Source organism: Taudactylus pleione, unplaced genomic scaffold (genome assembly GCF_031769625.1).
Source record: "Taudactylus pleione unplaced genomic scaffold, aTauple2 ptg000205l, whole genome shotgun sequence".
NCBI lineage: Eukaryota > Metazoa > Chordata > Amphibia > Anura > Myobatrachidae > Taudactylus > Taudactylus pleione.
In genome coordinates, this window is record NW_028284607.1 from 6,543,770 (window position 1) to 6,569,213 (window position 25,444).

General features: G+C 42.5%; 2 protein-coding genes across 9 annotated transcripts in view; one reads left to right on the forward strand and one right to left on the reverse strand.

Moving 5' to 3' along the window:
* The window catches only part of DEPDC5 (DEP domain containing 5, GATOR1 subcomplex subunit), a 125,709-nt gene extending 118,783 nt beyond the window's left edge, over window positions 1-6,926 (reverse strand). For 2 of the 5 annotated variants that reach the window (XM_088477891.1, XM_088477889.1), the window contains exons 1-2: window positions 6,565-6,923; window positions 6,386-6,455 (exon numbers count right to left, since the gene is read on the reverse strand). In XM_088477891.1, the coding sequence (XP_088334017.1) occupies window positions 6,386-6,443 (58 nt within the window). In that variant the 5' untranslated portion in view covers window positions 6,444-6,455; window positions 6,565-6,923. Of the gene's footprint in view, window positions 1-6,385; window positions 6,456-6,564 lie in introns of all 5 variants that reach the window. The other 3 variants (XR_015879234.1, XM_088477890.1, XM_088477892.1) reach the window with 3 other exon arrangements.
* PRR14L (proline rich 14 like) overlaps window positions 6,603-25,444 on the forward strand; it is a 60,978-nt gene continuing 42,136 nt past the window's right edge. Inside the window, exons 1-7 of one of the 4 annotated variants that reach the window (XM_088477888.1) lie at window positions 6,603-6,843; window positions 7,560-7,972; window positions 9,732-9,816; window positions 10,688-14,906; window positions 15,796-15,861; window positions 15,963-16,287; window positions 17,000-17,109. In XM_088477888.1, the coding sequence (XP_088334014.1) occupies window positions 7,595-7,972; window positions 9,732-9,816; window positions 10,688-14,906; window positions 15,796-15,861; window positions 15,963-16,287; window positions 17,000-17,109 (5,183 nt within the window). In that variant the 5' untranslated portion in view covers window positions 6,603-6,843; window positions 7,560-7,594. Of the gene's footprint in view, window positions 6,844-6,975; window positions 7,155-7,559; window positions 7,973-9,731; window positions 9,817-10,687; window positions 14,907-15,792; window positions 15,862-15,962; window positions 16,288-16,999; window positions 17,110-25,444 lie in introns of those variants that run through there. The other 3 variants (XM_088477885.1, XM_088477886.1, XM_088477887.1) reach the window with 3 other exon arrangements.

Below are 25,444 nucleotides of genomic sequence, written 5' to 3' on the forward strand. Positions count from 1 at the left end.
ATTATAGATTCTTTATATGCAATATGCACTTTTTTTTATTTCCCATATCTTTCTTATTGATGTTCTTACTATAGTAATGTTTTTAATTTATTTATTTATTTATTGGGGGTTGTGTCTTGATATTTTAAAAGGTACTGATGTGTTTTGCAGTAACTAAGATGATTTTTTATGTATTCTTATTCATTAGGAATGTTCTATGAACATTATAATTATTCTTAAGATCTATCTGGGACATAAACGGACTATTGGGATATAAAAACTACATATCCCAAGATGCTTTGCGACTCTGGAGTATCAACTTCCGGTTTCCATATTGCCGCGACATCACTTCCGGTTTCCGTCTCTGGTGTCGGCTTCATGATGACAGGGAACCAAGAGACAGGGGAAGGAGGATACCATTATGGGCTGCACAGGACACAGGACCCACATGGATTTATGGACTTTAGACTATATTACTGTGGGAGCGCGGACCGGAAGTAGCGGGTCCGTTAACTTCCGGGTTTTTTCTTTTTTTTTTTTTCTTTTTTGGGATGATGATAAAACATGAATTTCCTTCTGTTTAAATAACGAGATCACTGTTTTTGTAGGTAGTATAAGATAATATAAAGTTTAGGCATTTTTTATTGTACATTTATGTATATTTATTGTAATGGAGTTGGCTCCTCCCACATATCAGGATATTAATTGATAGGGGTATATAAGGAGGCTTGTAACAATAGGACCCCCATTGCCTTGAGAAAGACCTCCGGAGAGGTAGAAACGCGTTGGCTGAGAATAGGGGGATTGCAGTTGGCATTCTATCCAGACCTGTGTGGAAGACGTCCCTGGAAGGTAGCTGAGGTGGATCCCGGGTTGTTTCTATCTATCCCTTAAGCTTACTACAGGCTCATTTTTTACCTGACTCTGGTATGAGGCCAACTTCACCAAAAGTTTCTGTATTTATGTTCTTTGTGATTTTAACCCCATAATCTATGTGTTGGGGCTGTGTATTATTTATATATATTAAAATATTGTCTTAAAACTTGTTTTGATGGATTAGTACATCATATATAACCATATTGGGAAAATTTCTCATTACAAAAAGTTTTTTTTCCCTCCAATGTTATTATATTGTGGAAACTGTCTGCACTAGATTTTCTATTTTTTCTTTTCTATGTGAATGAATCATTGGAAAAGACTTCAGAAGAATAGATATAATAACTGAAGATAAGTAATTTTCATATCCTTTTAATTGTGTTGGGGGCGCTCAGGTGTGATTATCCTTTTTCCTTGTATTGTTCGGTAGACAACCTCATTTGATTATAAGTTCACAGGAAGATCTAAAGGGTAACAACGAGGTAACTGTGAAGTATCTTATATCAATGAGTAAGCAGTTAAAGCAACAGCAGCAGAAACTGAAATTGTTGTCTAATGATATGCCTGAAACGAACTGTCATGATGTTGAACCAGGAGAATATGTAATGATCAGAAATTTCTTGCGTTCAGGTTGTTTGACTGATCGGTGGGAAGGTCCGTACGAGGTGCTTCTGACGAGTACTACATCTTTGAAGGTGGCCGAGAGAGATACCTGGGTCCATTCCACTCACTGCAAAAAGGTCAATCAACCGGTGGAGAAACAAGTAGGAGACAAAGGTGATAGCATGGATCTGTCGCTCGCGAGCTTGTTCCGGGAGGATTGAAAAGGTCGTAGTAAGATACCTGAACTGAGAGAAATTTGCAGGTCTTGTTGTGACAATGGATGGGCCTGCTGTGTTCATTTTCATATTCTCTTTTAGAGTGTTCACCATCCTGGTCAGTCCGGGGATATCCAGTGTCTGTGATGGGGGACCGATTGAGGAAACGGGAGCTGATGGCAGTGCTGATGGAGTGGAATCAGGAGGAGTGCAATGCCAATCAGGGGAGTGTCTTTCCAATCTTAGTACTGTTATTGTTAAAAGAGCTGTCATTCCGGATACTCGGGGAAGGTGTGGAGGGTTATCGTCTGAAGATTCCTGTATTTGTGAGCTTTGTTGGTCCCTAGTTGATGAGAACTGTATCCAACGGTGCCAACCTAAATATAATCCGTACTGGGGTGGGTATCCTCTAGAGGATTATCATAGCATGGTAGGCAAAGTGTTAAATCAAACTGATTGCTGGGTGTGTTCACATGTGCCCCAGGGACAGCATAACGTAGGGTTGGTGCCATTCCCGCTGAATATCACTGAAATTTTAGAATTACAAAAAGGGAAAACATTGGATGGAAAATTCCTCTCATCCAAACCACCTCATTTCAAACTCTATCAATTCCAAGTAGATCACTTTTGTGTTTAAACATAACCAACCCCAATAAACCCGGGAGTTGGGAAGTGACGGGGAATAATCAGACGATGACCTTCTCACAAAGAGCTGATAATGAGTCCATAAACCATGATCTATTGCGCTCCATTAAGTCTGGTGGGAAACATTTTAGGTATCGGTATACATTGAGTTCCACCAAAGAAATTATTGGTAAGGTGCCAAATGGTTATTGTGCTAAAATAATACAGCCAGAAACTTGCATGTACCAGATGGAAGAACCAGAAATAGGATTGTTTGCAAGGGAAATGTGCTTAATGATAATGATGCATACCATTCCTTATGTTCTCCCTGATAATGTATATTTCATCTGTGGAAGAAAAGCGTATAAATGGCTCTCCCCGAGTTCCGAAGGTTTGTGTTACCTGGGAAGAGTAGTCCCAGAAGTTATGACCCTCACACATGTTGAAATTCTGGGTATACATAAAAACACACTGTCACCATATCTTCACACACAATATGAACACAGAGGCAAAAGAAATATGGTACCTGGTGATATACATAAAGCCACTCAGTTAATCAGTGAGACAACTGACTTTCAAGTTCTGGTCGCATTGGACCCCACCAGGATCGCTCGGGGTACATAAAATTTTAGATATATCCAGGAACTTGCAAAACTAATAGATAATATCACCGAGATGTACTTTGACACATTCAGGTATACAGGGAGAGAATTGCAAGCGTACAAGAAAGAACTGGTGCAACACAAGCTAGTGTTGAATTATTTAACTGCTGTTACTGGAGGGTATTGCGTAACATTGGCCACCCAATTTGGAGTAAAATGTTGCACCTATGTCACCAATGATACCAGCGACCCTAAGGAGGTGATAGACCGGAAGATGGATGAAATTCTGCAGCTAAAGTGGGAATTTCGCAAAAACCATAACGCTTCAGTGGCTGAAGTAGGGGAAAAGATAGAAGGATGGGTGTCATGGCTGAACCCAGTAAAATGGTTCTCAGGTCTAGGGGAATGGGTCCAGGAAGTGATCACCAGCATAGGCAAATTGTTAATCCTTATACTGATTGTCATCATAATAATTGGCATATGCGTCCGGTGTGTTCCTATTGTGTTGAAGTGTGGAAAACGTAGAAACAAAGTGAAACGAAAGAATGAAACTATGATGGTGGTCAGTAATGACAATATGTATACTGAAGTAAATATAGAAATGCATTACAACCCTGAACTAGGAAATACAATCGTTTGATGTATTATATTTAGACATGCATAGAATGTATTATTGAAATGTTATTCATAGAACACCTCAGATGATGTAAAGTCTCAATTCCCCTTCAAGACTGCTATTATAAGACTGGTGCATTCCCACACCTTTCACATGATCTTCCAAGATTCGCGGTGTGCGTATAGTAGTAGTTTTATGTCCCCACCAAGAGACACATTATTGATGGATAAAGAACCACCTTGTGCCATCCCATAATAATACCAAATAATATGTAAATGTAAGCCTAAATTAAATTCTAATAGCAGATTGTGATAGCATGTTGTTTGCTATCAAAGGGTGGACTGTCGAAGCTGAATAATTGGCTAGGACAAGTTCAGTTTAAAATTTAATCGCAGCGACGCCATCTTGCGAATGGCCACAAGACTCCCATCTTGAAAATGAGATCGCAAGACGCCATTTTGCGAATGGCCGCCTAAGCACCATTTTAGATAAACTCACATTTTAGTACATGTGGCGATAATACTAATAGCACCATGCGATTGCATTTTTCATCATTTCCCATACGCACATTAATACATACAATAGTACTGTTAACTAGTCGCATATTAGCGAATGCATAGGACTTTGTATGAAACCGCTGTTTTATTAGCTTTATGAGCATGCATCTACCCCGAGTTAACTAATGTCCTTATATCAAACCCTCAATACCCACACATTACATATCCACACATAAGGTTTAATAAGCTTTAAAGTGTATGACTTAAGTTGGTTCAGTTAGTTAAAATGCTAAGAAATAAAGATATTTGATAACTAAGGTATTATACATGCTAAACAAGTCATGTTTGGAGTTGTACTGATGCGCATCCTTTTTACAGTATTCCGGTGTTATCGGTGGGGAGATCGCATCATGCATTCTCGAGTTATGGATCGCAGAGCCTACAAGCAACAAAATGTATATTTTAGAAACTGTTAGGATGCTGCAGGAGGCGTGAAGAGGAAGACCCCCAGCTGTTAGAGGCAGGGAGAGTCTGTTTGAACCAGCCTGTTAAATGTGCTGTAACAGATGCTTCACCCCTGGGAACCAATGATATCAGCAACAGACTTCCCTATTGTCCTGTTTATTCTGGGGGGGTATAAATATGAGTGCACGAACGCTGGTTCTGAGTCTTCGTGCTGAATGTTGAATGACGAGGGGTCTCTTGCTGATGCCTATCTCTGGGTCCGGAAGCGCCTGCGTATGTATACTGTACTTGCGGTCTGTATAATTTCCTTTTGCGCCTAAATTGTGTCTTGATCAATTGCGTGTAACTGTCTGAACTTTTACCTGAATATCACTTGTGCTTTGGAACCACAGATTCCACGTCTAAGTCTTTATTTATGGTATGACTGCGTACGCAAATTAGCATCATCCTTAGAAGGTATAGGCAGGACATTAGAAGGTATAGACAGGACATTAGAAGGTATAGGAAGGTGTGTATAGAGGTTCTGATCCAGTATCGTTAATGTATATACTAATAAAAACAACAAATAATTAATGTCTTAGTAACTAGAAATGCCTTCATACACTCTCTGAAAGTATCTCTTTATTAAAGCTTACGCTACTCCCACAAAAATGCACCCTAATCTACTGTTCATTCTAGCACCCTGCACCTGTCACAACCCATGCAGTTCCTCTTTCCTGCCTTGGGTGTCGCTCTCTGCTCTCGTGCTTCTAGCACATTCTGGTCTGTGTCTGAGCAGTTTGTTGCAACAGCTGAGTGTGCTAGAAGCACCAGAGCAGAGAGCGACACCCCAGGCAGGAAAGAGGAACTGCATGGGTTGTGACAGGTGCAGGGTGCTACTATAAACACTATAATCTCCAATCTCCTCGCGACCCTTGCTCCTCTAGCCTTAGCTTTGCCCTCTCATAATTCGAATTTCAGCTCTATTTTATCAACAGCAGAGTCCTTGCAACCGTTTGTTTTCATGTTGGCAATTAGTGTATCTATATTGTAGGTCCCCGAATATAAATGTACCGTTCTACCTACTGTCTAGCCACTGGAGCACATTGGCGGAACTAGCAGTCGGTGCAGCCAGTGGCTTTCATCGGTGCCTGCTATGGTGCAAGGGCCCATAGCCGCTGCCAGTGTCCCCCAGTATTTAAGTGTAGTGCAGACCGCAGTGAGAGTGATCCGCACTACACAGTAACAAACACACCGCCATCATGACGTCTCTCCCATAATGCAGAGCGGGCCAGGAGGAGCAGACATCGGCAGGAGCGGGGATTCAGGTAAGTTGATTTTTGTGTGTGTACGGGACACAGGCACTGCATAAGGGGGTGGGCACTACTGGTGGCACGGTATAGGAGGGGTGGCCGCTACTATGGGGACTGTATGGGGGGAGTGACTACTGGGGGCACTGCATAGGGGGGGGGGACTACTACTGGGGGCACTGATTGGGGGGGACCAAGGCATTTTCTTGCACCTGGGCCAACCACACTCTAGTTCCACCACTGCTGTTGCAGTAGACCACTGTAGCTCCTTAGAAATCAAGGATACGTAATACAGATACAGTAGCCCCTCATCCGCTTGCTTTCAATATGTAACTTAACACTAGACTGATGAGAGCTGACTAATAGGTTGCTGTAACTTTGCACTGAAAACAGATTGATCATTTTTATACAGATGAGCTTTTATCACCCTGATTATTCCTGGTCACACACCGACACTGATAGCTCTGTCACCCAAACCATTCCCCCCCTTCAGGAACAGAGATCTCTGACCCCAGGGTTGCTGACCCCAGCCCATCAAATGCACGGAGCACCTGGTTGTGGTATACATCCCCCAGTGTGGTAGGTGGCCAGCAAGTAATATATAGTTTTCAGTTCTCACCGCTGCCCCCAAAGCCCTTCTTGTGGATGACCAGCTTGTACACTCTGTTGGTTCTCATGGTGGGCCCGACCTGCGGAGACAGGGAAAGGGCAGACATGACACTGGTCACATTACATGAATACAGTGGGATGGAGATGATGGGGTGGTGTGTGGGGGCCGGGGCTATCCTTTGGACGTACGTGCTATTCGGTCACCTGTCGACTTTGCCGCTACGCCGGGCCGTGGTCAGCGGGTTACCGAGAACTTAGGAAGCACCGGCAACGGCGGGGAGCACTTCAAAGTTGACACACGTGACGCACCGCCGGAAGTGACGCGTGGAGTGGTCAGGAAGTGAGGTCACGCAGCACCGCTACCGCCGCTCGAGTCGGGAGGAGACTGTGATGGAGAAATGGAGCGTCCCAGAAAGTGAGGGGCAGAGCGGGGAGAGCGACAGGCAGGATGGGAGGAGTGAGAGCCGGGTACGGAGCGCTGCACACACGCCGGGGGGAGGAAGCTGAGCAAGCAGCCGAGCTGCGGGGAGGGAGTGTGGGAGGCAGCCGCCGGGCGGGCAGACAGGAGGGGATTAGCGCTGTGGGGATGGCTGCTCAACTTCTGTAGTCCGGACGTTTCACCTAGTTATGTTCTGCTAGCGCAGATCCCAGCGGTCACCTAGCTTCAGGTCACAATGGACCAATGTTGTCTAACTTTGTTTTGCTGTCATGGAGTCACCTCAGAGACCACTCTCACCCTTGTTTGTTAATGTACTGCGTTGAATGTCAGACTTCCTTGGGTAATAAATTCTAAATAAAAATAATTTTGTAAGACTTTTTTGCATTGGGTGTGATCACTGGGCTGTCTGCCCTAGCACAACAAGGGATGGGTAACCCCCAGGCCCGCTGTGCCCGAGCCCAAGGGGGGGGGGGGGGGGGGGCATTCATCATGCTGTCAACCCTAGTGTGTGCCAAAGGTTAAGGCTAGGGGGTTGATTCTTCCTACAAACTCATGCAGTTCATGCTTAGCTGAGGGGTATACTTTGAGTTCTAGGGTTGAATTACACATGGAAACCTTAATAGCCCCCTTAATTCAAATATAACGATCATGACAGGAGTAGAGCGAGGGAAGGTAACTAGTTTAGATGCACAGTTCCACATGAGCTTTTACTAATTTAATACCCTTTTTGTTTGTTTCTCCTTAGTTCTTGCAAACTGACACTCTACCGCACATGCCATAATGATGGAACTTGATGTTCTGGAGCTGCCCCAGCTTTATCCTTTTCATTCCTCTTTAAACTGTACAGTCAGATGCAAGTGGCCTGTACTGCATATGCACCTCATCGATGAACTAAAAATTGGTCCAAAACCAGTTTCAAACTTCAGTTGTCCAGAACAGGGAGCTCATAAATTTACCGAGCAGGAGAGACTCCTACTACAAAGTAAGATCGTCAAGACTACTGAGCTTTTTCACACATCAGAACTTGCCACTTATACTAGGAACCAAGACTCTAGCGGAGTATTTATGTCAAACTCTGCTGTAATGTTGGATGCTTTGGAAAGCGTGGCCCCAATGGAAATCTCTAATTCTTCTCCAAGATTACTACTCCAGGAGTCAGTAAGTGATAATTATACATTTTGCACATTCAGTATGTTTTGAAATTGTTTAAAGCGCCCCACGCTCTCTCAAGCTTTTGGCAAACTCATTGTGTTACCAGATCTGCCCACTCCCTATCCCTTGTGCCTCTGCTGCGCTCCTTTCCTCTCCCCTATGGGTTGCAATCTACAGAGTGAGCACCCCTTCACATTTCTAATTGCTGAATCAACATTGGTGCACGTACACTGTTATGGAGCGTACACACGGTCAGATTTGTCAGATGAACGATTTGAACGATTTTACCAAAGTTTTGAACGATTGAACGATTTTTGACTGCATTAAAATGAATGGAATCGTCCAAGTCTGACTGCAAACCCATCAGATGTCAGATATCGTTATCTGACAAACGGGAACGCGCATCGTTGATCGTCCATCGTCCATCGTTCAGGCATGTCAGATATGTCAGATTTCCTTCAGATATGAACGACTGAACGATTTTTAAATCGTTATCGTTCATATCTGAAGGAAAAATCTGACCGTGTGTATGCACCATTAGTGTGCTCTGTGCCATACTTTTTTATTTTTTTTTTCCCTTTTTTTTAAATCGTTCTCTTTATAGATTTCACACGTAAAGACAAACCAGGAAACAGCAGAAAAAGATATAAACAGGCAGTACAGATTTGGGTAAAATAGCAGTGCATTTTCCATAGTAAAAGGAATAGGCTATTTAGAGAGAAAAGAGTCCTAAATAAGAAACATGAGTGACAGTAAAATCTTATCCCTCAAATACAATAAAACCAAAGTGGCACAGGAGCCACAATTCTAGTGTGCAAGGCATCTCTGAGATTCTACTGTATGTCAGCAGCCATCATTGTCTTGGTATAAACCAAAACAAGACTGACGCCAACAATCCCAAATCTTATATTTATGGACCAAATTTTAAATGGTATAAGGATAGATCTCAATATCAGCCGTGTCCTTTAGAAAACTTCCATTTATGTAAAGGTGGGGCATTCTGGCGCAGGTTCTTGCATTTCTAACTTTTTGCCAGAGTTAATAGACGCAGCACATAACTACAAACTATTATGTTGATATTTTCCTTAAAGTGAGGTGTCCAAGACCAATTTTTGGTCTCCAAGTTAGAAACACAGGCGCAGTTTTCCTGATGTAATGAAAACCTCCACCCATACCGACACCATGCCTTTTTTTTTTTTATTTATATAGATATATGAATTTTGTCTCCATGCAGTTTTTATAATTTTGCTTCTTTATGGGTCGTATATGAAAATTGGCATCTGTGTCCAGTGTACCTAGCTGGTCAGCAAAAACAAATTCATCTAGATACATTGTTTGCAGTGCAAGTTTAGTTTGCCTAATGTGTGTTGCCTTATCCAGTTAAGTTTTACTCATGTTATATAATCTTAAATCTACGGGGCCGATTCAATTAAGTGCACTGTTAATAGCACTGGGAGGGAGCTGTTCAGTTCAACACGCTGTTAAGTTCGACTAGTCTGACTTAAGTCAGGCTTTTAGTCGCGACAACAGTTATTCTCCGACTAAAGTGTCAGTCGCAAGGCAGTTAGCGCCGTGCTAAGCCAATAAACAGCCTTGCAGCCGGCACTTTAGTCAATTTTCTCCCCTCAGGAGGGTGCGAGAAGAAATCCTATAGTCGACCTAACAGCACGCTGAATTGAATAGCTCCTATTGCCTGTTTTTGTACGTTTTATCGTGTGAAATAAGGTCTACAATGTTAATGGCAATATTATACCTTTTATTCCAGATAGAAACTTCAGCCCTGCAGATGACCGCAGATTTCCTTGAAATAACTATTCACCCAGAGTTTCCCACCCAGCTACATATAGAAGGTACAGCAGAACTTCTAATTTTACATTTTTTAACATATTACCCTGTTGTATAGTGCAACCTGAACGAAAAGCTTCTAAAAATTGTCTTTTCTGGATAATAAATGCTAATTTGGGAGCTTTAGTTCTCTGCCTCCATGCAAAGAGACTACAAGCAGCTTTTCCTCTATAGATTGCAAAGAAATATCTATTGTCAGCCTGTTTAACACCTTTTATAAAGGTTAATTGGAAAATGTTGTTCTTGTCCAGGCTCCTGCAAGTTTTCAACATGGCACGTATGCATTCTCCAGGTAGTGTTATCTGGGATGTTTTACAGAGAAGTGCCATAGTAGATCTGCTCACTATATCATATTATACCCACATGGGTATCAGAGATGCCAGTCTTTTTTTTTTTTTTTTTGTAGTAATGTTCAGCCAGCATTTTGCTTAGGCATATCCTAGATTCTCTGTATCAATTTGTATTGTTTTATTATGTACTTGTTTTTTGTTTATGGCTGGTCTATTTTTGGTGTTTATGGTGTTTGCCAAACTAGTGTTGTATCTGGTTTTTGATTTGTTTTAACCTTGGGCAGAAAATCGCTGATGGGGAATACTTAAATGACATGATACACAGACATACTATCCTGGAAGCAGAAATAATAACATGCTTTCTGGAAAGATTTTTCTGGCGTAGACATCTGTCTCTGTGACTAGATGCATAACTGTTTCCACCAGTAGCCTACAGAGCAGCAAAGATGGCAATGTATGCAAGGAGCAGGTGTTGCTTCTGAGAGCAGGGTAGGAGGATCTGTTGTACACCTTGGGGAGAAGATGACTGAGAAGTAATGATTAATCTGTTTTGTTTTTTTCATACCTTCTCTTTTGTGTTTTGTAGATGATCAGACTGTGATTGATTCTTTGCACAAGCTGAATGATGACACTGCAGGTATGGAAGCCATGGGCACTGGGGAAGTTTTACATTCAGAGCAGAATCAAAGAGTGAGTAATCTGCAACCTGAAACTAACAGAAATGAGTCCCCAGATTTAGGAAAACCTGGGTCTATTGGGGAGCTTTCAGAAATGTGCAGTGTAACGGTGGCCTTAAAGCCCCAGACCTCATCTAATTGGACTTCTGATGGACATGTTCTTGGAGAAGGTTCTGCATTTACGTCCATGAGCCATCTGTGTTCAGCCTACAAGACGGATGAGAGAAAATCCTTAATGTGCCCTGAGGATAAACACTTGCCATTTCATCATACATCTCGTGCTTTGACCAAGACAAACTCTGAACATCTTGATTCTCAAGGAGGCTCTGTAAAGCATGAAGAAATGTTTGTTTGCAAAGAGTCCGAATTTTCTTCCACTAATGAAGTTAATGATGCACCTTTCCTTTCAACAACACTGGATACAAGTACAGCTGTTGATGGTGCGCCTTCGGTTAAAGAGAACGGCTTGCAGCAGTCTGTGCCAAGGGAAAGGTGCTTGAACTTGAGCATAGTGACTGTCCATCAAGAAATGGAGATGGTCTTCTCTGAAAAAGATCAAAAAAAGGGCCATTCAAATACACACATTTCTAAAAGACACTGTATAGAAGATGTGGACTCCTTTATGGAAGATATTGATTCATCAAATAGCTTAGAGACTGATTCCTTGTCGTTTGATAACCCTTTGCTTGAAAAAGACAGTAAAGTGGCAGAGACCTTAGAAGAGGCACTCTCATGTAAACCAAATCCACCATGCCCTGAACATTTGTTAGGTGCCAAATCACTTGACACACAAGAATGTTCTTTATCATTTTGTGCAAATGAATGTAATGTGCCCCCCATTAGAGACTCTACTGATTGTCATAAAGGGCTCATTTGTGCCAACAAATCGGAGGATGGTTTAGACATGTGTCCACTCCCTGAATTCAGTCTATCGGCTACTCTCACAAGGGTATGTTCTGAGCCTCCATGCAGAGAAACTACAAGCAGCTTTTCCTCTATAGATTGCAAAGAAATATCTACTGTTTGCTGTGGGAATTCTGATTCTTTAGGTCAAGAGCAGGACACTAGAATGGCAGAACAGTGTGTGATGATTGTCCCTTCTATTGAGCACAAGGACATTTATAAAAAAGTTGTCATTGCAGAGGAAACCTCCAAATCTTGCTGTAGAACATTGGTGGAAACATGTCACACCATTCCACAGAATAATAAGAGTTTAAATGCATCAAATGAAACCGGGACATTTCTTACCTGCAGTACTGCATGGGCACAGCAACTTCATGATATGACACCTGCACTCAAAGATGACATAATAACATCTCCCAAAACTGGAGACCTTCAGCATTTGAGAACAGAAAAAGACTCTGAGATGTCAAATAAAATTTATGATTCGTACACTAATAATCCTAATGACCCCAATAAAGAAGGCCAGCCTATGGTTTCCAGTCTCATCCAGCCAAATTTCTCAGTAGCACTTAAAGAAACAAACTTGAAATCTGATTACTTGAAAGTGCCTTGTCAGACAGTACGCAGCTATCCTCTTGAAGTTGTACCTCAATGTGCACTTGTACCATATGTCGATATTTTGGGTTTTCTAGCAAAGACCGAAGCACCTGCTATAATGTCCTCAGATGACCCTGAAATTATGAGCTTCAACAAAGTGGAATCCCAAGAACCAGAGTTACATAGAGATACCTTAACCATCAAGATGAAAGAAAGCATATTGGAAGAACCTCTGGCTGATCTGGGACCAGAAAGTGTTCAAGTCTCTTCTGATAAACCCAAAGAACTAGTGCATTTGTACACAGACTGTGAGGGTAGGTTATCGGAATGCTGGGCAAAATATGAACATAAGCAAGTAATACATTTTTCCAGTCAGCTGGATACAATAATGGCACCTCTGATTGAATACCCCAAGGCTAAATGTAAAGTCCCGGCAGGTCCTTTTCCTAATTGCTCTGCTACTAATTGCTGTATGGAAGTGTCTGATGTGGAAATATCTGGTGTAGTCTCCAGTCTCAACCATTCAAAATGTATTTGTCCTTCTAAATTGGGTATATTATCTAACATTTCTGTACCTCTAGAGGTGAGTAATCCATGTCTATTCTCTCCGACAGCAGTAGTCCGAAGTGCAAGTGAGACAAAATATAGTGAACAAACAAATGAGTTGTCTTTAGAGAAAGAGGAAGATATGGCCCACCCTTTGTCCAGCAGCCACAGTGTACAAAGTACTGCCTCATCACTCTGTGCATTGTCCTCTTCCTTGCCAGTCTCTGCTGTGAAACCGACTGAGAACACGAATAGGAAGGAAAACTCGATAGCCAACTTATTGTATGTTGCTGATTATTCATATTTGTCAGCGCCAGTACTAGATCAGAAAAGCTTTCTTGAAAAACCTGAGTCATCCTTAGTACCAAATACAAGTCCAACACAAAGTATGCAGGCAGCTGTTCCAAACGTTCTCCAACCTGTGTTTACATTACTTATGGAGGAATCGGTGAAATGCGAGACAAAGTCTACCCCTGTAAAATCACCTGGTGTAATTAGACCTAAAAGGGTGCTTGTCAAGACCCAGAAAAATGTATATACTTCAAAAATTAAAGTGCATGATATGTCACAATCACTACATGATCACCAATATCTTGGCGTGTTAACCAAAGATAGTCAAAGACAATCTGCATGTTATATGAAGATGGTCACTGAAGAAACTGGAAATATTGAAAACTATAAGACCAGACCTGCGCCTCAAAGTCTTACTTGCTCCACATCACAGGAAGCAAAAAGACCAAAGATTTGCAATGAAAAAAGTGTCCAACCTGCCAGTGCAAACTTGCCCAGTGGCATCAACCGCTTTTCTCATAACGCACAGAACTGCTTTCCTCCTCCACTACGACAATCCTGTATGAGAGAAGAACCTCCATGTGCCCTCAGAAATAGTTCTCGAGTCACCATGGGCATCCCTGTGAAAAAACAGCTAAGCAGAAAATGTAAGAGCCTTCCAGTCCAAGGTAGCATAATGACAAATAAAAAGACTTTCAAGAATTGTGAAAATTTCAAAGCACACACCTCACCTACTATATGTCTTGACCATAGACGCTTGCCATCCAAACATCTAGTTTCTAGTCTAACTTCAAAAACTCATTATCCTAAAGTGACTGAGCGACGTATGGTTACTGAGTTTATGAAGCCTATGGTTTTGCAGAAATACACCCAGGATCAAATGTTGCTGTACCAATTATCTACAATTGCTAATAAACTAACTGGCCCAAGCAATAATTCTTGCAAGTTAAAGCCTTTCTCTAGCAGTTTGAAAGTTACTCCTTTTAGAGTTGTGCAGCTTCAGGCCAGGAAGTTGCTAAATGTTTTTTCCTGTGTTAACATGAAAATAAGTTCCCAGTCAGGACAAAAGTGGTCAGAAAATGTGTGCCTTAAATCGAGTCGAGACCATCGTCTTTCCCAGTCTATGGATCTTTATCCTGCATCTCTCCCGAAGACTTGCTTCAGGAACGTACCTGACACCTTTTCCGTATGTCCATGTGATACATCAACATTCCCAGTTTCTTTTCACATAAAAGTAGATCCTAGTTACTTGGCAGACTTGATAAGGTTCAGTCCCCCAGACTATATGTTCAAAAGCCCCCTACCTAACACTCAGTCATCCCATCTATCTGAATGGACACTTTCCCTTTTCCTCTCCTCACACATGCCCGCTGCCTTTGAGAATGTCCATCTCCTCACCCAGTGGAACCCACACTTCAGGTCTTTAGAATCAAGTTCAAATTCCAGCTGTAGTAGTAAATCTACAAGACCATCTGGATGCTCCATGTTTGGCCTTCACACAGTACTTGCACTTTCATCTCCTGGATGTTATAGGTTATGGACTAGGAAAAGGAATCTTGGAAGTCGAATCCCCACCATACAAAAACTTTCTGTGACACAATTTGCACATGGACTAATAGGATTACCAGCACGATTTTTGCAGAATAAGGAAGTGTTCTCTTCTCTGCCCTTCTCTATGGGCCGCATTATATCGACTTGGAGTCGCCATGGGTTGCCTGCTTTATCATCTGTTTGTACCACACCCCATCCACACTGCAATTTATGGCTGCCAAGCCAGAGCCGCGACATCAGGTAACCACCACTTCTGCACATGTATACACCATTATTTGCATATATTTTCTAGTACTGAAAGATAAGATCAGCCTATTCCAAGTGAACAGGGGCAAGTATAGAGAGTATATGGGTTTTGTCTTAATTGTTTTTTGTACATATGTAATCGCCTTTCAGGCTTTGCACTTGGTGAAACTATAAACAAAACACTCAATTGACAGTGAAGAGCTTATTTGTGCCTTGCATGATAGCTAAGCAGTTCTTTGGCCTCCAAATTGACTAGGCATCTAATTTTGTTCTTGAGTGCAATCACTCATTGTATGGAGAAGGTACCATACTTACATAAATGTATGTAAGGTTAATTAGTAAAAATGGGGTATATTCTGTATTAAGTCTACACTATTGAGAATTATTTTTCTTTATATGTCACCAAAAGGGGGTCCGCAGCACCCTACAAGGTACAGAAACAGTATGAACAGAAAAGAAAACAAAAATGCAGTGATGGGGTTAATGGAATGTTCATAATATTGTATATCCCTGGTGGTATCTTTGTGCGAGGGTAGGATAAGTCTTCTGGTACTAGAGTCCCCTCAGATGTGTTAACCATAATATAGTGATTATTTTTATTAATGTACATGATCACTGGGTGTAGATAAACAGAGGAATATATATTCTTCGCCGCTAGCACAACTTATTGCAATAAACAGCTAATGCTTAATTGATATTTGTTTTTTTGTTTTGGTGTTTTAATTTCCATGGTGGGAGGTGATCGAGCACAGTAAACTATGCACTTTTCAAATTGGTTTTGGTGGGGGAGGGGGTCTAACTTTTTTCATTCCAGCTCATTAATCTTTGTATCTTCTTTTTTTTTTTCTTCTTCTTGTCTATGTTTGGAAAATTCATGAAGAAGTCCAGCTCCATTGCTCAGTGTTCCTCAACTGCCTGTGGATACCTTGCCTCTGTGGCATTCCTACACGTGGGTTCTTGCTTATTTTTATCTACCATAGCAAGTGTACAGTTATACGGTTTGCTTTTCTGAAACATTTACTTTTTTTTTTGCTTTCTTATCATTAACAGTGCAGCAGTTCAGACCCTTACTTCTCCTTCTTTTAAGCCGAAGATCTGCCATGAAGTAGAGCTTCCCTTTGGTTCGCCTTCTTGGCAAGACTGTGATCGAAGGTCATCAAGCTGTTTTTATACTCATCAAGAAGATGTCCTAGGGCCTTCCTTTGCTCTTTTCCGTCAGCAACAAGATAATTTATGCCACCCATTTGGCTTGTCCTCTCTGCAGGATGATGGTCTAGAGCCTCCTTGTGTGTTGTCACCTAGGGCTCAAGCATGTCCATTTCAGCAGCGAGAGGCTCTGAGCAGTCCATGTGCAAGAATCCAGAACAGTAGCCAGGTAAATGAGGAAAGTATAAAAATCCACAGTCCCATTACCCTCTACTAGGTAAACTGAGAAGTGGACCCCAAGATGCTTACAAGTCGGTGAGAAATGTTCACCCACTAACTAGCAACATGGCATGGCTCCATGATGTTCATATGGGAGCTGCTAAAGATGGAGGTTTTTGCCACAACTAATTGGGCAAGTCCTGGTGGTATATTCTGTCTTTTTTACCAGTGAAATTCCAGGTTGTAGACCTTGGAGCAATGTGGTATTGTGGAGGCCAGTGTGGGTGAGCTTAACCAGAGCCACCGAGTTCCTGGTATGGGGTAGCCCTGATTCTTAGTGTTTTTGTGGTTTTATTGTTTTTTTTTAATATAGTTGAAACATTTTTGCTATTATGCAGAAGATTATAATCTGCGGAACCCATTGTCTAATTTATTCAACAAAAATCACTTGCCTAGAATATCTAAGGCTAAAAAACATATTAACACCACAAATACAGAATTAGCTAACACTGCAGGCAAGTCATATTCTGTGGGTTTTTTTGATTCAAAGTATATACTCACACCTGATGCTTAAAACATTATAGTATTGCATGGCTTTACATTCATTATAAATATCTTCAAGTTGACAATTCAACTGTTAAGTGTTTGCCTTCCAACATCTGTATCTGGCTTTGACACTTCCTACTTTCCTATGGCTAAGGACAATTATTCTATCTTGTCAGAAAGAAGACTTGGAACGGAAGCCTCAGAGAGTCTCTCAGATTCGAATCCGAAAAACTGTTCCCAAACCAGACCCAAACCTTACTCCAATGGGTCTCCCAAAGGCGAAGAGGTAAGGAGCAGGCACTCCATAAACTTATATACTACCTCATGTACTGTTTATAATGGGGATTATAGTGTTCACTCTAGGTCCGGCAGCAGGCAGGCCGCCGGACCTAGAGATAGGGCACTTCTGCGCGTGCCGAAAAGGGGGCGCGGCCAAAAAGGGGGCATGTCTTTATGACGCGCCCCCTTATCATCACAGCTGGGGGCGTGCCCGGCACTTAAGGCCATGCCGGGCAGCCCCCAAGCACCGCCGTTTTGACCACCCGCGGGACACTGCGACCTGCGGGTGGAGACAGAACCCGCAAGGCTGTCTCAGCAGGGTGCCGCGCAGGAGGGCAGGGTGCTTTCTGCCCTTCCGCCCTACTGAAACAGCCTAGCGGGAATGCTAAATTATATACGTTGTCAATTCAGGGAGTTTTCTCTTTTATCCATGGGGGACACTGGGTATAGGAGGAGCTGGAGGAGTCTGGGCACTAATTGTTAAAGCTCGAGTTCACAGGCTTCTGCCTCCCCTATACCCCTTCTCTTGCCCAGAGCACCCATTTTTTTTGTTACATACAGGGTGGCCAGCGCTCACGCTAGACACTGCATCTGATACCTGCTCTGTCGCCGCAGACAGTGGGGGTGTAGGGCTTGTACCAGTCAGTACAAGGTCTAGTTGAATCTGCCCCCAGGTGTCCCAACTTTCTACAGCAGATACTGTACCCTGCAGTTTCTCCGCGTACAGAGAAGCGTCCCTTGCCTACTCTTCGGTCAGGCTACGAGTTAATTCTGAAATCTCCTCTGAAGTTTGTTAGCAGGTCTCTGAATTGGTTATTCTCTTGCTGAAGGGGACCGGGGGGGGGGGGAGGGGGGGGGTTGTCATGTTAGTCCGGTTACCTTTGGGGATTTATCCTCCTTGGTATCTAACTATCCTTAGTTATAAATATAGCTAAGTAAAGTCCACTATATTTATGCTCTAGGTTGTGCTACATATATGCATATATAGAGGCATATTCTCATCGTCTGCTTGAACATGGCAGTTAACTGAACAGTTACCTTCCCTGCCAGGGCCGTACTTGCAGGTCTGGCAAATGCAAGAAGGGCAGATGACCAGATGGCTGGTCCAGCTGTTGAGAAGCCCAGCTGAGCAGATATGCCTCCACGGAGCGCTGCTCAGCGGGCAGAGTCTAATACTGCATACACATGTAAAGATTTTTTGTCCAACCATCCAACTAGATGATTGGTTGGAATGAAAATCTGGTAAGGTATGAAAGCAAATGACAATCAGCAATTTGCTCCCAAACGCCAGAAAATGGACAAAAACTGTTGTTTGAACAAATTTTTTAGATCAAACATTTAACAAACTTGTCTGACGACCATTTTCACCTGTTTTCTGGCATTTAGGAGCAAATTGCTGATCATCGTTTACTCCCATACGTTACCAGATTTTCACTCCAACCAATTAACTAGTTGGATGGTTGGACAGAAAATCTTTACATGTGTTTGCAGCTTTAGACTTTGCTGCATCATGACGTCACACTGCGCAGCCAAGTACTGGTTGAAACACTGGCACGATGAGCCAAGGACACAGTCCAGTCATCTGATCTTACAGTTCTCCATGTAAGGTCCGGGCATTGGCAGACATGGTCATGAGGAGACCAGCAGCGGCCATAGGAAGCGGGGAAGCCAGCAGAACTCGGACTGGAAGAGTAAGCAATCCTGGTTGAGGAACGTGGCCAACGAGAGGGCTCGCATGCGGTTGCTAAATAAGCCATTCTCCCAGCTGAAGACCAGCCTGCTCTCCCAACCTGGACTGCCTGCGCCTGGCCTCCAGCCGCTGGCAGCCCAGCACTAAATCACAACTGCTGATGGCACACGGTGAGACTAGAGGCTGCTGGAGGGACACCAGGGGTAGGTGAGTTGGAGGGGGTGTAAGCGGCATTACCTTGTGGCATAATGTGTTATAACGTGCACTACTACTATGTGGCATAATTTGTAAAGGCCATTACTGTGTGTGGCATAATGTATTGGAAGGGCAATTACAGTGTGTGGTATAACATGAATGGGCTCTGCTGTGTGGCATAATTTGAATTGTGGGTACTATTATGTGCATTGATCGCAAAATACCACACTATAGTGCATTTTTAAGTGCTGCAGACAGTGAAGGACAGTTTTGGTTTTTTTATTATTATTTTTTTTTATAAACTAAGCGGGCCCTGTGTGCACTGCAGCAGCCAATGACAATCGCCAGCGTCTCGCCAACCAATCGCCTGCGGGTAGCGTCTCCTTATCCAATCTCCGCCCAAGCCTGACGCTCCGACCCCCCCCCCTTGCCTCCTACCCCTCTGTGGCCACTTGAATGCTACTGCGGGCTGCCATTGGAGATTGCGGTGCCAGCGCCCCCTCTATCCGGTGAGCCAGCTCTGTCACCCGCAGCTGCTTCTAATTATCCCTTTGGTTTCTTGTGACACTTCTCCCGGCCTCCCCTACACTTTGGTGTGACCACAGGCTATTAGTGCAGCATGAAAGGGCTGTGAATATAATTGAATGCAAGGTCTGCTCCCCACAGTAGCGATGGCCATCGGCGATTCAGAATTACCAATGGTTTATGGCCGATGTCGAATGTTTTTACCATCGATGGGGTAGAACCAGATGGTTTTCCCCATCAATGGCACAGCATTACAGAATGTTTTTTGGGTTTTTTTCTACAAGGTGCTGGGACATGGAGCATAGCTCCACCCTGTTACTGCTCTGCTTTGGTTGCACATATGTCATTCTCTGTGTTCAGCACTCCTGCCCTAAAAATCCACAACCCTTATGGTTAGTGTGCCTTATGATATATAGATGTGTCCTCAAACACTATTGCTGCAGTCACACCAAACAGCCCTTCTCAGCATGCCAGGGCCTGTCTGACTTGCAGACCAAAAATGCATCTTGGGGAGAATTCAATTAGGCGCGGGGTTTGCAGTGCTGGCAAAAGCATCACATCTCGCCCAGAGCAATTCAATTCAACTACATGTTAACTCGCGTTAACCTATAGCTTCAGCGCAAAGTGCTAGAATCTTTGGGTTTCTTGCTCTCTAATGGACAATAGATTGGTCTATATTTACAGGATCAATAGAGTTGACACCAACAATGCAAATGCTCTTGGTTCGAACACGAGATGCTGATCTGCTAATAATGTGGTTTACAACATTTTACCAGGGTCTGCTTAACTTCAACCATGATGATTTACCATCACGTTGGCATTTTGGCATCCTATATATAATCTAACAGTGTCTACATTCTATGTCGGCTTACCATATTTGTTGTCCCCTTCCAGGATGCAGGTATGTTCCATTTCTATTTGACCTGCCTTTTTCCTGTTGCCCAGTCTGGGGTGGATAACGTGCAGCTACCAAGCTATTGTCCTCCGTCCTTCCAATGAGAATCACGGAACACATCCTTGCTCCCCTTGGATCTACGGCCAGAGCGCTTCATAATCTACCTTGGGTGCACCTAAAGAACTGGCTTGGTGTCAGGGTTGCACGGTCTGATTCAGCTGACCCCTTTATTTGAAGAGGATTCTAATTAACGTCTTTTTTTTGTTTGTTTGTTTTAGACCACAGTTGTGGCAGTCTCTTGGGGTTCCCCAGGCTCTGTAGCAGATTTGTTTTTTTTTGTTTTGTTTTTTTAGCTTTAAAAGAGAGCATACCGATTCTACCCTCACACAGTCATTCTGATGCTCTTTCAGTATAGTGCCTAAGCACGCAGCCTTAATCTTCTCTCAAAATTGCTTAATTGGACTAAGCTTCCTAAACTTTATCATAGTGGGTTTTTTTTGTTGGGGGGGGGGGGCTGTATTTGGTATGCACTGAGGCGACCCCCACAGTTTTTGAGCGTTACCGTACCAATCGTACATTATGACCCACATATCCAGTTTTTTTTATTTATTTTATATTATGTATATTTTTTATTTTGCATAAAAAAAATATTTCTCAAACTTCTCAACAAAATAAGAAACAAATACAAATATACAGTTTCATGCTAGACCAGTATAAATATAATGGCACATTTGTCAACATATACAGTAGGATCAGTCAATTACAACTGCAAATAAAAGTGAATGACTACACATATCATAAAAGGAATTTAATAGTGCGACCTACAGTAGTACATCATAGCTCAGTCCCAAAATAAAAGTATAAGAAACGTGGCCGGATATACCAAGGGTCCCCTCATCCAACCCTGCACTCTCATAAGCAGGTTGCTTACAATGTCTGGATTTATACCAGTGCACCCATATTTTGATATTTTAGATAATGCTTTGGGACTGGTATATATTAAACGCTCATTGCGCATATTTTCATTGACGAATGCCTTCCATTTGATCACCTCACTTGCCATCATGCAATAATGACTTTAGCTAAGAGTGGTCAAAATAAACACATACTTTCCTCTGTTTTTCCTCCTAATGAAAGACCAAAGAAACGGGGAGGGACAAACAGCCCCACACGTGATTCCAGAAGTCAACCTCCACATTACACTGCAGGTGCCAAAGCGAGCACCGAGAGGACTCCGGCTTGGAACAACCAGAACCTTGGCAGATACCCATGTTGCACATACTCTCAGGGAAAACATACAACTGGATTTGCTGAAACTTAACACATGATGTGGCACCTCTGTCCCCATCATATGTATCAATTCCTCATCAGAGAGATTCCCAAGATTAACTTCCCATTTACCCATAAAAGTTGTTAAATCTTTAGTAGGCATGAATGGGTTGAGAGGCATGTAGAGTAGATGTGAGACTGCAAGGTCAGACAGGAAATGGACAAACTGCTACTGGAGAGTCTCCGAACTGGGCACAGAGACCATATTTCAAATGTAAAGAATGGTAAAAAGTCAAATTTGGAATACAATAATCCAATTTAAATTGGTGAAAGGATTTTACATGGCCAACTAAGTAAACCTGGCCCAGATTGCAAAAACTGTAATGTGACCAAAAGGACCAGACTTTAAACTTGCCCAGCTCAAAGAATGCAACATTATCCCAGAGAGGAGCATCCGGGTCAAAGCCCACACCATCTAACAGTCTATGCACACTTTGCCAAGCCAGCACAACTTGTTAAATAGGAGCCTCTGTGCATCCTGCCCACAAGAAGAATTTACAGTGGGTTGAATGGAGACCTTGCCTGCTCACCAAGAATCCCAGAAACACCTTCAAGAGCAGTGCTCCCCGCCCATGAAAGATGAGAAAGCTGTGTAGCTAAATTATAAGATCCAGTCACCCGATCCATTAGATTTTGCTTGACTACTGAGTTTACTTAACCCTCTTGTCATCCCATACAAAGTCAATACTAGGCTGTTAATTAGCTGGAAACCTTGATTGGCACTATAAACTGGAGAGTGCAAGTATTTGGGTTGTATAATCATTTTAAAGAGTCTGACTCATCCAGTAACTGACAATTGATTTAAATGATTCAGTCATGGGAACTCATTTAGTATACTCAGAAGTGCTGTGGGTGACTCAGACCCCCAAATATTTAAATTTCAGTGTCCATTGTAATGGATGTTGATAGCTGGTATGGGACCGTGCAAGGGAAATATTAGATTATTCCAATTAATTCTGAGCCCACAGACCATGACCACATTCAGCAGAATACGCAGCGACCTATCCCCATCTTCCAGAAATAGTAACATATTCTCTGCTTACAAAGCAACTTTAGCCTCTCCCCCAATGAAAAGACCACGGATCACTGAGCATAAACGAATTAGACAGGCTAAGTTGTTCTATAGCAATGGCAAGCAAAGTGATTAACTATGGACAGCCCTTTCTTGTGCCCCAACCAAGAGGGAAGGAAAAGGCGGTAAACCCTTTCATGTATATCCTAGCTACTGGCGGTGGAATACTGGAGCTCAAGTCAGCCTAGAAAACTAAGACTCAACTTAAATCTGTGAAGCAGAGTCGAAGGCATTGGCAGCATCCAAGGACACCAAGGCATCCTCCTCTGCAGGGTGATTAAATATTTAAGATTAGTGGAAGTGATCTTTTCAGGCAAAAACCCATCTGATTAGGGTGTAACAATTTTTCACATTAGGTGTTTAACAACATGCAATTTAGCCAAAGTTTTAACATCGTCAACAGGGAGGTTGGGGTGGTAGGACTAGGTATTTCCAAATTTAAGCAACAGTATTAATAGGGCCTCAGACATTGAATGTGGTAAGTGAGCTCTATCACCCAAAGTATTAAATAAAGACAACAGCTATAGAATGAAGAGGCTCCTGTAGGTTTTATAGATTTCAACAGAAATACAGGCAACTCCTGGAAGCTTATTGTTCGGGAACTTTTATTAAGGCAAAAGCAAGCACCTCAGTAAAAAAGACTTGGTAGCTCCATACCATCTAAATATGAGAACAGATTGTCAACAGTATATGACTATAGGTGTAGAGGTCTTGTTATTACTGATTAAGGTATAAACTATCTGGGACCTGAACCACACTAGCATTATGTACGTATGGCAGTAATGGCACAACTTGTCAGTTCCTCCCTATTCATGCAGGCTAAATCAACGTACACTACATTCCCCTGTGAGTAAAGATCATGACTAGAAAAGACAAACTGTCACCAAATCTTGCATATTGCATTCTTGCATATTGCATTCAGTAATAGATCACAGTATTGTAACTATGTAGAGGAAATGTACCTACATTCCAAATCAAGGAATCTCTGTTCCAACTCTGCCTACCTCAGCTTATTGAAAGTTTTTTGATTTGGCAAATTTTGTGATTGAAAGTGCCTCTAAGGAAGGCCTCGAAAGCATCCTACATTGTGGAGGTATCAATCAATGTCTTATAATAAAAGAAACCAGTCCAGTCTGCAATGAGGTTTGACCCTGCACCTAATGTATTGAGTCAAAATGGGTTTAATTTCCAAAATTGGACACCTCGCTCAACGGAACATTACAAACAGCTGTAATCATAGAATGGTCAGAGATGCCTCTGGGTAATTATTCAATCTCCAAGGACAAAGGAGCAAGACATTTATTTATTAACAGTTATGGCAGCATATTCAGTTGCACTTTACAATTGGCTATTGGTGACCTAAATTATGGAAATGGATATCTACACTGTTTTTATTACATATGGTACTTTTTGTATGTGAAGCTTTTAACAGTATTGATTAAAGTTCATCTAGAACTCGGTACCAACGAAGTGCTACATGAAAGTACAAAATTAAAAGTGTAGCTATACTGACACTTCCAAACGAATATAAAATAAATGCAGACAAGGGTAAGATATGAGACGGAAAAGCAGGAAATATTTTTTTGATCTGAGATAATCTCTCCAAACACTGCTCAACATCTGGAGCCTAATTTAGAGTTGGGTGCTAATTCTGTCATGGCTGCCTCTTTTTCTACGCAGCAGTATTGAGAAGCTAGTGAATGATGCAGTCGCTGTAATGTGTACAGAGAAGCCCACTGGCATACGTATTGAAATAACCCCACAATTGTACATAAGTGCGCAGACAGAAATATGGGAGAAACAAAAAAAACACTAGGATAAACACAATATACCCACATCCAACTAGGCATACGTAAGCCCCTAAAAATAAAACTCCCATTAGCTTAACCAGAAAACACGCAGCCTCACCTATCCACCTAAGTAAACCCAGTTAGAATAGCAGGTAAAGAAAAGAGGAACATAGAGAAGAGAACAAGAATAAAGTAGAAGGAGGCTTGACACTGGAAACAGGCCATACCAGCAGACTCTCTCCTGTAATATCTATGGTGCCCGGGGACGCACCCCCTTTCTCCTTCAGCCACCAGGGGACACTGGAAATCAATACACTGGGTATAGATGAGTGGAGCTGGCACTTTAAATGTTATAAATGAGAGTGACTCCTCTCCCTCTATCCCTCAGAAGCCCCAGCTTTAGAATTGTGCCTGAGGGAGCCGGTCACTAGAGGCTGAACTCAGCCCACATTTATTTTTTTTTATTTTTATTATAAGCATTAACCAAGTGCATGCTGTTAGATTAAACGCCTAATGTGAAAAATTGTTACACCCTAATCAGATGGGTTTTTGCGTGCTGCTTCTGTCAGCCTGATACATGGAGGCTTCAGGAGGGACCCACCGCTGCTGTCCTAGAGTGGGTGTCCGCGTCCCTGGCACCTTCACATTAGCTCAGGGAGGGACATGCCACAGCTTAATAAAGAAGCTGTGTCCATGCTCCCCATCACCACCGCAGACAGCCTGAAGCCAACAGCGGTAAGTATTGTCTCTTCACCTGACTAGCAGGAACTGAGACATGTTCTGTGGCCCCCGCTTAGTAAGGGTAATCTCTGGCATAAAAGCCAGCCAGCATAGCCTTTTTTCACT